Genomic DNA, 17,111 nt, shown 5'->3' with positions numbered 1-17,111 from the left:
AAGATCGCGTATCCACTACTAAGACCTAGTCTGGCCAAATCAGTCAATCAATTCAGGCAAGGGAAGCAGGAAATTGGGGGAGCCTGGGGCCACCCCAGGAAGGGTGGCCAGGCCGGTGTGGCTGTGGTGTGGCCAGGGCGCGCTGGGAGCACTCGGACTGGCTGGCAGCTCCTGACCCCTGGGGCTAGGGTGGTGGGGTCTCAGCACCGAGGACCTGGGGCCCCTCCCTCCACACACTCAGGGTCCCGGCAACTGCGGCCTCATGGAGGAATTCATGCAGGGAAGACCCCTCTGAACCCAGGGCACACACCTTGGGGGGTCACCCCAAGATTCTCTAACCCGCCCCTCCTCTCTTCCTGCTTCTGCCCTTCCTCGTATTTCCTGCCATGAGGCTCCTTCGATGACCCGCTGGCCACAGGCCAGACGCCCTGGCCCCTGGGGCTGCCCCGCCCGGGGCCCTGGCCAGCCCTCTTCTGGGCGGGTCTAACAGCCCCCTCCTGCCAACCCAGCCTCCACTCCACCTGCAGAGCCACCTTTTGAAGACACACATCTGATCGGTCAACTACTTAAAAATCTTAACACACTCCTCGCTCCTTCCGGTGGTGAAGGCGTCTCATGTGGTCAACCTGGTTCCTACAAGAGACACGCAAAGGGCAGCGCGGCTGAGCATTGCCGAGGGAGGCCTGGCCCCGCCACGGGTCTCCACAGCCCTGGCCCACTCACCCACGGCCGCTGCCCACGGAAGAGTCCCTGGGAGCCCACGGGGCAGCCTCCTCTCTACCCTGAGCCGATGGCTTGATGCACTTCTGTGCAAACGCTTATCGAGCATCTCCTGAATGCCAGGCACGGGGACCGATTAAGGCCAAAAAACGCAGTGTGGCAGAATGCAGCCTTTTTGTTTTTCCTAGGAGACAAATCTGGGTTCAAGTCCCAGCTCTGCCTGCTGCTTCGATAAGTCACCATGGGGCAAACTACTCACGAGCCGGAACCCCAGTTCCCTCACCTGCTAACTGATGCTATGCTGTTCACAACCTGACCCGTGGAGACAGCCCATGCCACCACGCGTGTCCACCCCGTCGCTGATCTGCTCAGCTTTCCTGGAACCCCCTGGCCTCCCGTCCAGGAGAACCGGAGGCGTTTTCCTGAGGTTCACCTGGGACAAACAGCTAAACCCACAACTCTCATTTCCCCCTGTTTGCGCAGAAGCTACGCATCATTAACTTAGATTTGTCACCCTCATGGCTTCCCGGGCCCGCCTCCTGCAGTTACTTACATTGGAAACCAGCCCCAGCTTTAATGTGCCTCGGATGAGTTATGTGACCGGCCACGAGGATGATGACAGAGCCTGAGTTTCCTCATTAGAGCCGAGAGCACAAGGCAACCCACACAGGCCTGCGGCCCGGCCCGGCACACTGAGGACAGCCTCTCATCGGGCCGGCGTTTGGCTTGGCAGCAGGCGCCGTGCATGGCAAGCCGGAACCAGGCCCTGGCCATGGGCTGACAGCTCTGATTTAAACTATTAGGAAGGCTGGGGATTAAATATTTGTCCAGGTCACTGTAAACTGGGTGGAATTATAAACAGTTCAGAGCGGTAAGTGATGCAGGAAGCCGTCTCCGGATACGGATTTAGGATTTTCCACCACTCCTCGGGTGGCAGGGTGGGGGGAGCCAGCTGCCTGGGGGTTCCACTGCCCCGCCTCATCAGTGCCTCCTGGAAGACAAGGGCCTGTTTCCTTGTGGAAGGATGGGCTCTGCCCAGCGAGCACTCGCCTTGGTTCTGGGAGGGCTTGGGGACAGCCCTGCCCCGAGGCCAGAGAAGGGGACCCCTGAGACCCCCTGCGGCTCCAGGCAGGTTCTACGGGGAGAGTCTGAGGCTCCGTGCCTTGGTGCAGGCACCAGCCTTGCACTACTACCGTTCAAGAGCATGGAGACGCTTCTGTGACTGGAACACAAACGCAGTTAAGAGTTACCAAGGTGAAGAACTGACTCACTGGAAAAGACCCTGATGCTGGGAAAGACTGAAGGCAGGAGGAGAAGGGGACGACAGAGGATGAGATGGTTAGATGGCATCACCGACTCGATGGACATGAGTTTGAATAGGCTCCGGGAGTTGGTGATGGACAGGGAAGACTGGCGTGCTGCAGTCCATGGGGTTGCAAAGAGTCAGACACAACTAAGTGACTGAACTGAACTGAAGGTCAAGAGTGAGGGGACATTATGTATACCTATGGCTGATTCATGCTGATGTATGGAAGAAACCTGGAGAAGGAAACGGCAACCCACTCCAGGATTCTTGCCTGGAGAATCTGATCGTCAGAGGAGCGTTGCGGGCTACAGTCTATGGGGTTGCAAAGAGTCGGACACGACTGAGCAACTAAACATACAAGGAAGAAACCACTGCAATGTTGTTAGATAACTATCCTCTAATTAACAAAATACTTCATGAATTAAAAAAAAAAAAAGTTACTAAGGGACTTTCCTGGTGGTATAGAGCATAAGAACCCACTTGCCAGTGCAGGGTACACAGGCTCAATCCCTGGTCCAGGAAGATTCCATGTGCCTCTGAGCAGCTAAGCCCGTGGGCCACAACTACTGAAGCCCGCCTAGAACGCGTGCTCCACAAGGAGAGGGGCCACTGCAGTGAGACGCCCGTGCACCACAAAGAACAGCTGCCCAAGCTTGTTGCAACTAGCAAAAGCCCGTGCACAGCAACGAAGACCCAGGACAATAGGAAAAAAAATAATAAAGTTACTAAGTTTATAATTTCTGCCACACTAATTAAAAAAAAAAAATGATGATTAAAGGTATAATTATCTTACTGGAAAAAAAAAAAATCTTGATATTTAAAGGGATCCTCCTGGAGCTCCAGGCTGAAGATGGGGACGGCTGCTCTCAGGGCTGCTGCAGGACTGCCAGCCCGGCTTCCCCAAGGCCTGCGCGTCCTCCTCCTGTTACACAGAGGTACCACGGGCCCGCACCGGCCGGGGCGAAGGCCTTCCTGAGGGATGGGCCTGTTATGAGTCCTAAACATGGACTCTTAAGCAAGGGTCTTTAACTTGCTTAGAAGCTTAACACAGCACGTGAAGTAGGAAGTGAAGTCTGCTCTAGGGGAGGCGGCACCTTCTGGTCCAAGCTCCCAGTTCACCTGACACACGCTTGGAAGGGACATCTTGGAGATGAGCTGCTCATGATTACCTGAGCCAAAGACGGGCAAGAGAAAAGTACACAGCAGCTGTAATACCGTGATTCGTACAGAACACGTACTTGGTCATTCGGATGACCCAAATCCATTTCTCATGCACGTCTGGTCTTCATCCATGGTTCCTGGCTCACAGATCCCAGAACCCTTGGACTTTCCTGAGTGATAGCAGCAATGGCAGCATCTTTTATGATATCTGGTCTCATCTGCAGTCCCTGGAATCAAACGCTTCAGGGCCATGAGGGGGAAACAAGTGCCCTGTCACTCTTAACAAGCTCTTTCCACCACGGCTGGGTTTATGTTAACGAGGTGACTTTTGGAAACCACTTCAGGATGGGGCCTGGTTGCCAGAGGCACCAATCACAAACGGAGGGGTGGAACTTTTAGTCCCACTCCTGATTTCCAGGCGGTGGGGGGAGAAGGGCAGGAGGTCGAATCGATCACCCATGAGTTAATCCATCGTGTGCCTTTGTCAGAAGTCTCTGTGTGTCTGTGTATCAGCTGCTCAGTCATGTCCGACTCTTTGTGATCCCATCGACTGTAGCCCTCAGGCTCCTCTGTCCGTGGAGGCTTCCTGGCAAGAATACTGGAGTGGATTGCCGTTCCCTTCTCCAGGATCTTCCCGACCCAGGGATAGACAGGTCTCCTGCATTGCGGGCAGATTCTTTACCGTCTGAGCCACCAGGGAAGTCCAAGGAAGTCTCCATGAAACCCCACAGCAGATGGGAATCAGAGAGCTTCCAGACTGAGAAACCAGACGGCTTCCAGCTGCCACCATGCAGGGCCCCAAAACCCCACCAGGACAGCAGGCCTTGCTGAGACCTCACCCCGCGGATCTCTTCATCAGGCTGTGGATCTATAATGTTTAAACACCCGCCGCAATAAACCTGCCAGCTGATGAGTCGACGGGTCTCTCTGGGTTCGGTGAGCAGCTCTAGTAAATTAATGGAACCCCAGGACGGGGCTGGGGGAGCCTCTGCTGTGCAGCCAGTAGGTCAGAAGCACAGGTGACAACCTGGACTCACCACTAGAGTCCGAAGGTGAGTCTCAGGGGAGGCGGGCAGGCAGCCGTTTGGGACTGAGCCCTGAGCATGCAGTCTGACACTGTCTCCAGGTACAACGACGTGTAGGACACCCTGCTGGGGTCTGCAGAACTGTGGTTGGTGGCATGGGGAGTCACCCCCACCCCTGCTAAGATAGCATTGGGTATGGAACCCAGAAGAGTAGCGTCTGTCAAATGTCAATGGCCAAATAAATTATTTGGAGACTTTTATGAAAATGAGGTCTTGATCTGGTAGGTCAGGGCGGGGCCCTCGCCTTCTGCACCTGTGACCAGCTTTGTGGTCCACAGCGCTGATGCAGGGCCCTCCTGCACCAGGCTGTGGGCAGGAAGGTGCCCTCGCTCTCTGGACCTGTGACCGGCTCTGTGGTCCATGGCGCTGATAGGCTGCACTGGGCCGTGGGCAGGAAGGTGCCACCGAGCTGCAGAGGACAAGGCTCTCAGCAAGCCCACCTGCCCGGCCAGGCTTACAGGACCACAGCGACAGGAAACAGAGCAAAGCAAGGCTTCTCACCACATCAAAGGAGCCTGAGGTGCAGAGACAAGCTGAGTCCCGAGGATGAGGAAGGCGAGGCCAAGCCTGCAGCCACCTGGTCCCAGCAGGCCAGGGAGTTGGCTGGGAAACGGCAGGTGGCATTCAACCACAGGTAGCTCAAACAGCATCTATTTGGAAATGTGAAGTCTGCTTAGATGGTGAATGAGAGCCGAACCAGCTCACCCTAAAGGCCAGTGCCTTACAACTTCCTCTACGGAAGTCTTTGACAGCCATGCCGGAGAGCTCTGAACTCGGCTATGAAAGACTATGAAGACAGACTCATCTGAGTTAATGTGCGGGAACAAAGCCGGAAGGAACAACGAACCCAGGGATGATGGAAACCGAGATTCATCAGATCTGTCACGGGCAGAAGGGACAAAACCCAAAATGTGGGTCCACAGGGAAAACCTCGTTTTAAGAAAGATCAACCACACAGAGACAGAATGGGAAATCCCTGGACCATCAATAGTTCACGGGAAAAGAGAGGGGGCAGGGGGTGGCGGCCCAGTCAACTGCACGCCTGCGAGCTGCCCACCAAGCGGCAGGGGACCCTCCCTGGAGGGCAGGTTCTCTCCTGACACCACTTCCTACAGAAGCTGATGTGAAGGAAGTGGGCTACCTTCCAGGGCCACGAGCCCCAGGGTGCCACCAAGGAGGGCGGCACAGGGCGTCCCGTCAGGTTGGGAGATGACCTCTGAATTCTTCCATCGTGCAGACCCTGTGACTCAAGCAGGGTTCAGACTGCTTTAGGCAGACACGCCCGTTTTTTCTTGCATGAGATAAGCGGGGACTCTGGGGTCTGGAGAGAGCCCTGCTTGGGGGCGGACTGCAGGATGCTGGTGGCTGTCATTCCCCTGTGACCCTGTGTCCCTGGGGCACTTCTGGGGGTGGGGGGGTCCAGAGCGGAGCAGAGAGCAGACGTGACCACCAGGCAGCTGCCCGGGGAGGCTGGTAACCCGCTCGGAGACTGAAACAGGCTCTCCCCCTCCTTCTGAAGCCCTACAGCTCCCAGTTCAGCCACTTCTCTCCTTGTAGGGACCCTGGTGGCCACCCCCCAGCGACCTGCTGCTCAGACCCCCTGGTGGCCACCACTGCTCACGCTGCCCACACCGACCACCCCCCCAAAGTATGAAAAGCTGCCCAATTTCGCTTCAGGAAACCGACACCCCCTGTTGGTCTAACTCCACCGGCAGTCACATGACCCTGGCCCCCGGAAGTGATTCTGTTCTGCACAAGCAGCTGGAGCCGGCAGTGAGACGCTCTCCCCCAGAAGGGCCAGAGTTCGCCAGGTGCCCCCGCGCAGAGATCCGGGGTCCCGCCCACATCACGTGTGCCTTAGACCCTGCTGGGCTGAACAAACAACTGGACTTCACAAGTACGTGAGCTGACTTGCTTCCGTTTTTGCTTAAGCCGGTTAGAGTTTCACCTCTGCCACCTGTGAACAGGAGCCACAACTGAGAAATGAACCCATTCTGAGACGCTGCCAGCGGCTTGTCCCAAACATCACAGGAGCATCTTACCAGAGATACCTCGACCCAAGGGAAAAAAATCTCCTGTGCCCAAACATCACAGGAGCATCTTACCAGAGGTACCTTGACCCAAGGGAAAAAATCTCCTGAGCCCGAGTGCCAGGAGTCACCAACAGGCCTGTGGGGGATCCCTTTGGTCACAGAGGCCGCCCCGGATCCTGTGGGGGCAGTGCCCACACACCTCCACACAGGGCCCGCGCCGGGGCTGCTGGGCACCGCCCACCCACTCTACCTGTCTGGTGAGGCTGCCTCCAAGGTTCATGGTGCCAGAGCCAGACTTGTTGGTTTGCAGCCACAGCATCACCGTGGAGGTCAGCTTATAATGGGCGGTGCGACCACTGGACTTCTCCTGCAGGACAAGACAGAGATGAGAACCTCATACTCGACCCTGAGCTGACTCCAAGGGGCCCCTGAATTCAGATCATGAGAGCGTTCCCTTCCTCAGACCTCACCACGATGTGGCCTTATAAAAATCCCAAAGTTTTTAAAGGGGCTGAATCTGTAATCATGTGTACCCCAGTCCTCCGGGGATCTTTTTCATCAGTGACAACTGCACTCCCGACTTATCTCTGTACAAATGGCTGTGGGCTCTTGCAGGAAACAGCAGGGTTCACACATCACAACACCCCTTCATCAAGCAGCGCCCCGGGGCCAGCTGCGGGGGACCCTTACCTGTACTTCCACCACGTGGATGGAGTCCCAGCAGCCTTTGATCTTCTTGGATCCATCCCCGGCTTTCTTTATGAGGATCACGCCAGCAAAGCCATGATCCAGGTCCCAGAGGTAGACAGATGAGACACCACCTTCAAAATACCTGCAGGAGACAGGGCCATGGGTCCATCAGATGTTAAGCCTGTCAAACTACACACCACGGCCCCAGGTCCCAGGGGTGGTCGTGTGGCCAAGAGTCATCTGGCGGGGGGGGATGTTCGTCTGGGTTTACAGGTCCTCCCTATGGGGGCTCCACGGGTGGTTCATGCCTGTGTCCTGTGCATCCGCTGGGCAGGGGAGAGGATGCTGCACTCCCTGGGGCCGGGTCACAGAAGGAACACAGACGAGGAGTCCTGAGATGAATCTGTGTTTGAGCTGCCCCTGACTCTGGCTCTGTGGCCTCCGCCAAGCTGACTCAACTTCTGCAGGCTTCACATTATTTTCAGAGGAAGTAATGTGTGTGACGTGTAACACACACTCAATGGGGCTCATTACTATTGAGTCATCGTTACTGCCTGACAGTCCTATCTTTCGAGATGGCTACTTTACAGGTGGAAAAGAAGAAAAAAAAACCACAGCAACAACGGTCCAGACTCCTCTTGCTGAGAGCAGACAGGGCTCTGCCCCCTCCGGAACACTCCGGGGCCTGCACACCCCTGGGCGTCTACGGGTGCTTCAGAGCAACTGGCTGCGACACTGAGGTTGGAACTCAGCCTCCTCTGCAGGTCTGCGGCAATACTGAAGAGCTCCTAATTCAGCTCAAATGCAAGAGGCTAAGGAAAGGCCAGAGGAGCCAAGAAAATCAGGAGAGGATCCCAAGTCCAAGGGCCCGAGGCAGCGGCTGTGCGTGCAGGTCTGAGGGACTCAGGAAGCAGAGACTGCGTGCAGCGCCTCCCAACTAAGGCTCTGGGAAGAGCTCACCTCTGGCAGTTCACACATTCTTTACCAGGAAGCCTGTGGCCTCTCTGACCCCAATTAACCCTGCGTGGACGGTGTGGCAGGCACACTCTGGGCCTCTCCAGCAGGGCCTGGGCCACGCACGGCCTCAGATGCGAGCAGCAGGCAGGCGCTGACACACGCGGGCGGGGGCGTCAGGTGGACGTGGGTCCCCATCCCTGCCTGACACTCACCAGCTGTGCCCTGCGCCTGCCCGCCCGAGGACGACTCATCCAGAACCAACAGCTGTGCGAACTCGGCCTTGGTCTCCTTATGACACAAGGACAGTATCTACTTTACAGGATTGTTGAGAGATAAAAACAAAACGAGAGGACTTCCCTGGTGGTCCCGTGGCTGAGAATCCACCTGCCAACACAGGGGACATGGGTTCGATCCCTGGTCCAGGAAGATTCCACGTGCTGTAGGGAAACTAAGCCCGAGCACCCCAAGTACCGAGCCCACGAGCCCTGGAGCCTGTGCTCCAGAGAAGCCACTGCAGGGAGAAGCACAACCAGAGAAGCCTCCGCGTGCTGCAACGACAGAGCCCAGGGGCAGCAACGAGACCCAGCACGACCAAAAACAAACACTTAAAAAGGTAGATACCCGACCAAAGATTATTTTAATAAGAAAAATAAACATGTATGTGAATTATACCTCGATGATGCTATTAACAAAAAAAATATAAATGGTAAATAGTACTCTTTAGAGAACGCATGTGATGGGTGTGCAAGAATTCTTTGTATTCTTGTTTGGATAATTTAGCTATAAATCTGAAACTGTTTCAGACTAAAACACTTTTGCACAAAGGCCCCAGTGTGTGATCCACGCCAGGGTGAAACCAGGAGACAAGCAGATGGAGGAGGCAGGCGCTCCGGTGCTGCTGAGCTGCAGGCCCCGTGGCGGCCGGGTCCTCCCGCTCAGGCCCACTGCGGGCCCCCTGGGCTGGGCGCCTGAGTCTGCTCCCCCGGAGCCCGCCCTGCCACGATCCCTCAGGCAGGCTGCCCCCGCCACTCATCCCGCGCTACCCACGCACATGAACTGTCAGTGAGACTCACAGCTTCGTCTCCTGGCGAGTCGGCTGCGAGGAGAGCGCCGCCTGTGCGGGCCCAGGTGACCTCCAGGAAACTGGCCAGCGCTGGGCACTCAGGGACCCCACTCAGGAAGGCTCTCTCCCTGGTTCTAAATCTCTTTCCAAACCCCAAGTAGGTAAGGCTTCTGGCCTAGAGCCCGAGATGCCCCCTCTGTCCACAGGGCCGCCTTGATCCGGCCCGGCCCCGCAGCAGGCGGCACACACGCGGGGCCCTCCTGGGTCGCCCCTGGGCCCTCACGCAGGCGAGCAGAAGGCATGTCTTTCCGGGGCCCCGCCTGCTCGCTCTCCTGGGTTTTGGTGCCCTCCCGCCCCACCCACCAGGAAGCAGGGCAGCACCACCGGGCAGGAGCGGGCAGCCCACAGCAGACCTGCCGATACCCGTCCTGGCGGCGATAGGTGGCTGGCTCCCAGCGCACGGGAGAGCAGCCCCGCATCAAAAGGGGAGAAACAACAGCTTTTAAAATGCGGCTTTTCTTGCACTGGCAGAAAGGGTGGGCCGCTAACTCCCTCTCTCCACTGGCCGCCCTGGGGTGAAGGCGCGGAGCCCAGCAGGCATGTGCATCCTTCGGCCCCTCATGGTGCACGGCCTCGCCTCACTTGCCCCCCAGACCAGAGTGTTGCTGTGGTCTCCGTGCTGGGGCTCGGGGCGGGGCAGGGCAGGGCAGGGCAGGCGGTCCTGGGACGACGCCGGCCGAGGGCCTGGCGGATTGATAGCCCTCGTCCATATCGCCCAGCGACTGGTTCCGAAACCAGGTGATCTGTGGTCGAGCTCCTCCCTTGGATTCCTGTTTTCTGATACGGAAGGCAGATGGGCCCGTTCCCACTCCCGGCTCCCACTGGGGGCCGCGTCTCCCTGGCGTCTCCACTGCCCCGCGGGCCACCCTGGCCAGGGCCCTTTAGATTCAAAACGCGGGGGACACAGGAGGTCAAAGTGCAAGCTCCAGTCTGGTCTCATGGGGGTTACTATTCTTTTCCTCCAAATTAAAAAACGAAAAAAAAATCGTTACAACGTTGTTCTATAAAAGAGAAATTTAGCATTTAGCCCCCAACACCATAAATCAACGTTTCCCATAAACCTCATTTTTCCAAACTCCCCTCCAGTCTGTGTCCAGACGCTTGCTTTTTATGTAACTGGAAGCACAGCAAGGGGACTGGGCAGGGCTTGGCTTTTCCCCAGTTAGCGGGAATCATGAGCACCTTCGTGATCGCCAGAACTGGCTTTAACAGCGGGAACGGTATTCCGGTGGGTGGTGTCCGAATTTACAGTCCACCTGACTTTTAATAAAGCAGTGATGGCAGCTGCACCCCAGGGGCCGCGGCTGCTGGAGTGGCCTCCGATCCACTCCGCCTGAAGGGACCTCCAGGGGCTTGCGTGGCTGCAAGTCTCGACCTGAGGCTCCAAGACAAAACGAGGGGGATGAGTGAGCAGGCGGACGCTGCCCGCTGGGGCAAGGTGGCCGTGGGGCACAGACAGACAGCCCGCGTCCTGCACTTTACGGCCCAGCTCTGCGCGCGAAGCATTAATTAAAGAAGGGACCTCAACAGGTTTTTGGAAACTTATTTATTCCTACCTACCTTACTTTGATCATAATGACATGAAACGGGGGAAAAAAAATAATTTTATGTGGTTCACATTTATGAGTTTTTACATAAAGGCTTTTGTGGGTATTTTAAGAATGTGCTAAAATGTTGTCTGAAACCACATAAAGCCATCCGAGGAGTCGCCCGCCAGAACTAACAGCACACACATGGAAGCACTTTAACTGCCCTTTGTATATTTAATGAGTCAAATAGTATTAATACTGTTTAAATGCTAGCATGCTATTTCAATAAGGTGGCTCCACCATTGCCGGTGATGTGAATGGAGTTCGCCCGGTGGCCTGTGCTCTGACCTGGCTCCATCGGGGACCCCACTGCCCAAGGGGGAGGACAGGCCCAGGATCACGGCCACAGCCCCACTGAGCTGGGCTCAACAGAAACAGTCCAGAGGTCTCCGGTCAAGTGGGCCGCCTGGGGAGCATCTTTAAAATGCGGACGCCCCAAACTGAACTGCCTGGGCTTCTCTCAGGCTTCAGGGAGCGAGGGCTGAAGCCCACACACGTGGTAAGGCTCAGTCGGTCAGTGGGGACATGGTGAAGAAGCCACCATGGAGAGATGAGCCAGGAAACCGTGGGCCCTTCAGAGTCCCGGGAACACCAGGAGCTGGGGGATGGGACAGAAGCCCAGACCGGCCCAGGGACGAGAGGAAAACACGGCTATGCGGTCCACTCGAGAGCGAGATCCACCAACCACGCGCTCCCGGTCTCGGCGGCTTTCAAGACCTCCCCAGCAGAGATGAACGTTTCTTAACATAACAGAACCACGCGGAGCTCAGACAGCAGGGACCACGGTCAGGGAGCAGCTGGGCTAGCTCTGTAAGTCCCACCATCTGAAAGACACCACGCTGACTACAACCAGGTTTCATCAACTTCAAAAAGGCCAAATCCCCAGGGAACAGCTGGAGGAGCCAGGAGTCGCAGGCAAGCCCTCGGGCGGCGGGCCACTGACCTACACAGCCGACCTCAGCGGAGCACCTGGGTGGGCAGCCTTTTCACAGTGAGACCCTGCACCCGGGTCAGGGAAGCGCCTGGGGCGTCAGTCATTCCATTCTCCCTAGAGAGACATTTCTCCCCCTGAAATGCCCTCCTCCACTGGGCCAAAGTCAGGGTCACATATACAGATTCTGTGACCGAAAGTCTCCAACCTCAGGACTTCTGGGGAGGAGAAGAAAAAAACGGAAAAATATAATACTTCACTCTCAAAATGATCTACTTCACCAAAGAATAAAAAACAACCACGTATTCTGGCCCCCAGAGCTTTACGGGGTATTTGAGGCTGAGGTGTGCATGGGGATGGGGATGGAAACTCGGCTCAGGAATCTGGGCTGTGACCGGCCTTGGCCGACACGGGGCCGCGCGTGTAACAGGAAAGGCGGGACTGGACAGGCTTTGAGGTTGGTCTCCCTCCTTCCCGACAAATCATCTCCTGGGAGCCGGGCTGGACTCAGCTGTAACACAGAGGCCCCAACAGGTAATGATCACATGCCACGACCCCCATGCAAGAGGCATGGCCGGCACAGGTCCGCGGGGACAGACCCTTCTCGGACCTTCAGCCGAGAGCCCGCCTTCCAGGACTGGGCGGGAGGCGGGCGTGGCCGTGGGTCTCCAGCAGGGTGATGGCCCCCCCGGAGGTGGAGGACGGCTGGTCACCCCCAGACCCAGACAGGTGGGGGAGGGGGCGGCACAAGGCCCTGCCCCCAGGCGCTGGGGTATGCGCTTCTGCAGCGGGTGTCCTTAAGTAAAGCCAGGAGGAAGGCGAGGGGGATGCATGGGGTGCTTGCGCGGCGTTCTCATTCGTAAGATAGAAACGCTGGCTCTGACGACGCTCCAGGATCTGGTGGCTGCAGGGAGGCTGGTGTGAGGCGGCTCTGAGAGCCGCGGTGCAGCCTCCTAACCCCTCACGTGCGCCTCGAGGGACAGCCTGCTTGGTTTTCGGGGCGTGTCCCGGAGTCTGCCCGCGGCCTCTGGATGCTGCGGAAACGCCTCCAGCACACACAGGTGCAGCTGCTGCCAGGGCGGATGGGCGGACGGGCCGTGGCACTTGCTGCTTTACGCCAGGGGCGCTCAGCAGTGCACACCCGGACAGCGGCTGCGGCGCTTTACAGCCTCTTCACAAGGCTTCTGCTTCTGTCCTTGAGGGACAACAAGGCTTTGCTGGGAACAACGGCCCTGGGATCCGAGAACCCCCACGAGCACCTTCGGCCGCTCTGGGCTGCCCAGGAAGATGCCGCCCTCTCCAAGGGGACATGGACAGTCAAAGTCTTCCGAGTTTCAGAGCCACTGCCCGAAGGCTGCCAGCTGTGTCACGGGGTTTGCATACGTTATCTTAGAGCTAAGATCACGGACACCCAGGGAGAGAAAGGAACGCGCCCGAGTCACACGGCGGAGGAGGGGGACCTGTCGGCCCCAGAGCCGCGTCCTGTTCACTGGCCCGGGTTCAGCCTGTGAGGCTGGAGTCAGGTAAGCTCACTCCCCACGCAGCTGCCTCAAGGTGGAAGAGCAAAGTCAGGGCAGGGAGGAAGGGCTCTCCAGGAGCCTGGGGCAGCGCTGAGCACCGCACACAGGGCGCTCTGGAAAGGGAGGCCCTCCGCTTGCAGGGGCGGCAGGGGTTGCTGGCTGAAGCTCTGGGAGACCACCACCCTGGACACCTGCATGGAACTGCTTCCCAGGGAGACCCCTGCCAGAGGGAGCACATCCTCACTTCACCCCAACAGGTGGAGCCACAGAGCCCGACGCGTGACCCCGGAGGAGCCGGTCCCTGAGTTGACCAGGGATTGGCCTGTAAATGGAGTTGTTCTCCACAAGCTCCTGTTTTCCATTTAACCTTTTTCCTGCAGATAATAATCAGTGAGTGCCAAGGCACGCAGGCCCTGGGCACAGCCTCGGGACCAGGCGGAGGGGACCGGGTGGCTGGGCGGTCACTGGGCTCCAGGCTGGGAGCAGTGAGCGGCCGTTTGGACCCCGCCTGCAGGGGCTCCGGGCACCTCCAGTGACGCCGCCTCATAAACTTACACCACGAGGGCAGGAAGCGACTCACCTCCCCCCGGGGCAGACAGGCTTCTCCCCGCTTGCCTCCCACGCAATCAGAGCCGTGCAGCTGAGGTGACCATGGCCTTCTCCGTTAGCTGCTTCCTGCACCCGAGCCCGAGCCCAAGTCTGCAAGCAGGGCAGGTTCTCAGAGGCCCTCTGATGGATGCGTGGCCGAAGATGCGAAGAATGTATGTGGAAACTCCAACACTATGCTGCCGATGTGCTCAGAGCCAGAAGTGACTTCCCCGCTCTAGCCCTGTGTCCCCGGAGCACAGGATATGCAGCAAGGGGAGCCGTGGCAGGGCCCCCACGCACAGAGAGGCCCTCCATCTCAGGGCAAGGACCCCCCGGACGAACCCAAGGGGCAGACGGCAAGGGTGAGAGCCAAAGCAGGTGGTCCAGGCCTCACCTGCCCCAGAACTGTCCTGAACAATTCCGTCACCTCAGCTCACGCTGCTCACTGCTTCCACCTGTCTCCCACCTGGGTTCCGATTCTGCAGACCTAGGGAGCTTGGACTGGCCATCGCTGGTGGTGGGAAACACAGAGTAACCTCAGACAAAAGGCTTCACTCAGTCGGACTAGGAGGAGAGGGCAGGACCAAGAAGCCAGACCAGGAGGAGCCCAGGTCAGGGTCTTCCTCCCCAGCCTGCAAAGCCTCTGGGGAACTGCGGAGGTCGTACAGTGAGCGCTGTCCCATATACTCCAGGACCCCCAGCCCCTTCCCCAGGCGCGGAGGATGACACCCCAGGCCACGCTGGACAAGGGCCTCTGCAGCTCTCTCCACCCTCTGGTCCTGGCGGCCTGCACTCTCCCGCCTCACCAGCAGGCCCTCAGCTCAGAGAAGTCCCCCCGCCCCTCCTGACCTGGTTACACAGCCTGGCCTGGCTGCGACCACCTGAGGTTCCATGATTCGCTAGGAGGATTCAATGGACTCAGAAGAGTCGTGCTCGCGGCCCCGAGTCATTCCAGGGAAAGGAGACAGCAGAGGCTGTGGGGGGAACCAGGTGCGGGCTCCCAAGAACGCCTCTGACACCCAGTATCGGGTCACACGGGGTGCCCTCATTTCCCAGCGACGGGCCGCGGAGCCCCCCAGTCTCAACGCCCAGGGTTCTTCTGGGAGGGAGGCTGCAGCTCAGCATAAACCGCGGTGTCTGTGTGACAGTCTCCATGTCGTGACCGTTCCTATCAGGAAGCGGCAGGAAGCCTCCCAAGTCCAAGTTCCCATAGGCCAGCCCAGGGCCACCCTGCAGGGAGCACGGTCTCTGGCCTGTGATGCCGGGGACGTCCCCTGCGACAGGGACGCCGCTCCAGACCCCCATGGCCCCCCCCATGCCACCCCATGCCCCCCGCGACAGGGACGCCGCTCCGGGACCCACGGCCCCTCTGCACCCCCGCCACAGCCCCTCCCCGCCCCCCCCGCAGCCCCCCCCAGCCCCTCTGTTGGAGCTCTCCCCGCCCCAGCACCCCGGTTTTGGTCCTTCTCAGCGCTTAGCAAACCAAGTGAGTCCTTTGCTCCTCAGTTTATTTCTTCCCCTGTGGAGGCCTTGCCCCTGCTCCGCACCAAGGGGCCTGCCAGGCCCACCCCCGATGCACCCACATCGCTGAGAGCACCGCGGGGTCTCGGGAAACACTGGAGGCTCAGTCACAAGTACTGCCTCCCGTCAGCGCACACAGTGACCACCGCAGCCCGCTGCTGAAACAGATCTCCTCGCGGCCTCGCCGTGGGCTGGGGCCGGGCCCCACCGGAGCCTGCAGCCTCCTGAACGCGGCGCTGTCTGCACCCAAACCACCCCACGGCCACAATCGCAAACACAGCCGACCGAAGACCTGCACACATAGGACTGTCGCCCAACGAGGACGGTTCTGTTACCCTCGAAGGGCAAGTGGGCAAAGGGGAGCCTTGGGAAGGGAACAGCACCCCCCACCAAGATGGGCACGGCTCACTGACAGACACAGACACAGAGGCTGAGCAAGCGGACCACTGGCCCCGCGTCAGCGAGCAAGGACACAGCAGAGAACCGAGGCCCGGCCTGCTCCACAGCACAGCTGCTCCCCGCTCTGCAGCCTGACCCGGACACAGTCCTGGGGTCAGAGCCAGCTCCTGGGAGGTATCTGGGCCCCACCCACCCCCATTACCTGCTTCCCGGACTTCTGCTGGGCTTCCCAGGAGGTGCTAGTGGTAAAGAACCTGCCTGCCAATGCAGGAGACACAAGAGACGCAGGTGTGATCCCTGGGTCGGAAAGATCCCCTGGCGGAGGCCATGGCAACCTACTCCAGTATTTTCGTCTGGAGAACCCCATGGACAGAGGAGCCCGGCGGGCTACAGCCCCTGGGGCCGCAGAGACGGACACGACTGAGGCGACTGAGCACACGCACGCACACTTCTGCGACTTCCGTTTCAGTCGCAAGCCTCCCACTGCCACCTACACATCCCATCGGGACCAACACACCCAAACTCTCCAGGCCCAAAGCTCACATCCCAGAAAGAGGTGGCCCCTTGGGGCCCAGGGTGCAAGGTTCGAGTTTTGAAGACACAAGAAACCTGGGCAACCAACTGTTTCCTTACAGGCCCCTGGATGTCCTGCCCTCGCCGGCTGGTGCTGCTCAAGCACCATCTGACGGAGGCGCGGGGGATGGAAGGGAGGAAGGAAGGAGCGGAAACAGCCACAACGGTAACGCGGGCCCAGGACAGGGAGAGGAGGCAGAGGACCGCGGGGAGAGGGCCCGGCATCGCGGCCGCTGCGGGAGAGGCTCCCGGGCCCCGCGCCTGCCGTAGGGGCGCCAGCCTCGTTTCGCTCTGTAAACTTCTTCCAGACAAGAGGGGGGCTGATTACAAAACCTAATTAAAGCGTTTGAAGATTATCTCAGACCCGAAGCAAGGAAGAACACAAAGGGCCTTCCCGCCCCGTACCTCCGCCCCCCAGACTCTGGCCTTCATTAAGCTTTGATTTCAATCAATTGCACACCCACTAAAATTAACTTATAAGGCCAATAAATTGCAACCGCATGTTCGGAGGTATTATCTGCTGCGAGCCAAGAGCCGAGGATCACAGCGCGTGGGGCAAGCTGTCTGGCACAGATGGGAGCAATCCTCTGAGAGAAAGCACTGCCAGCCCCTGGGTTAGGACATCTGGGCTCGGAAGAACCCGGGCTGACCGAGGGCCCGGTGTGGAAGCCAGAGTGGGGAAGGCTTCCCCTCTTCTCTGGCAACCTGGAAACGCAAAGTGCTGACCGCGGGGTGCGTGGTGGCCTGCTGGTGGCTCACACCGCAAATGAGACGCTTCTCTGGCAGCAGCAAGCGCCGACCTCTGCTACGTCTCCCCCAGGGAGACGGCTCGCTGGGGCCACGTGATGAGGTCTGGGGACTGATAAGCTGCCCCAGGCCTGGGCCTGAGAAAGCGGAGCCAGCTCTGCCAGGAAA

At 58.7% G+C, this 17,111-nt stretch overlaps 1 protein-coding gene across 9 annotated transcripts in view; it reads right to left on the bottom strand.

Moving 5' to 3' along the window:
• Nucleotides 1-17,111, bottom strand: part of CAPZB (capping actin protein of muscle Z-line subunit beta) — a 136,743-nt gene that overhangs the window by 11,271 nt on the left and 108,361 nt on the right. For all 9 annotated transcript variants that reach the window (XM_081574903.1, XM_081574905.1, XM_081574902.1 and 6 more), the window contains exons 5-6: nt 6,996-7,137; nt 6,556-6,672 (exon numbers count right to left, since the gene is read on the bottom strand). In XM_081574903.1, coding sequence (XP_081431029.1) covers nt 6,556-6,672; nt 6,996-7,137 — 259 coding nt within the window. The remainder of the gene's footprint in view (nt 1-6,555; nt 6,673-6,995; nt 7,138-17,111) is intronic.

The sequence above is a fragment of the Giraffa tippelskirchi genome, chromosome 3 (genome assembly GCF_054371585.1).
Source record: "Giraffa tippelskirchi isolate mGirTip1 chromosome 3, T2T-mGirTip1v1.2.pri, whole genome shotgun sequence".
Taxonomy (NCBI): domain Eukaryota; kingdom Metazoa; phylum Chordata; class Mammalia; order Artiodactyla; family Giraffidae; genus Giraffa; species Giraffa tippelskirchi.
The sequence above is the reverse complement of the archived record's forward strand: the minus strand, read 5'-3'. Positions and strand labels throughout refer to the sequence as shown.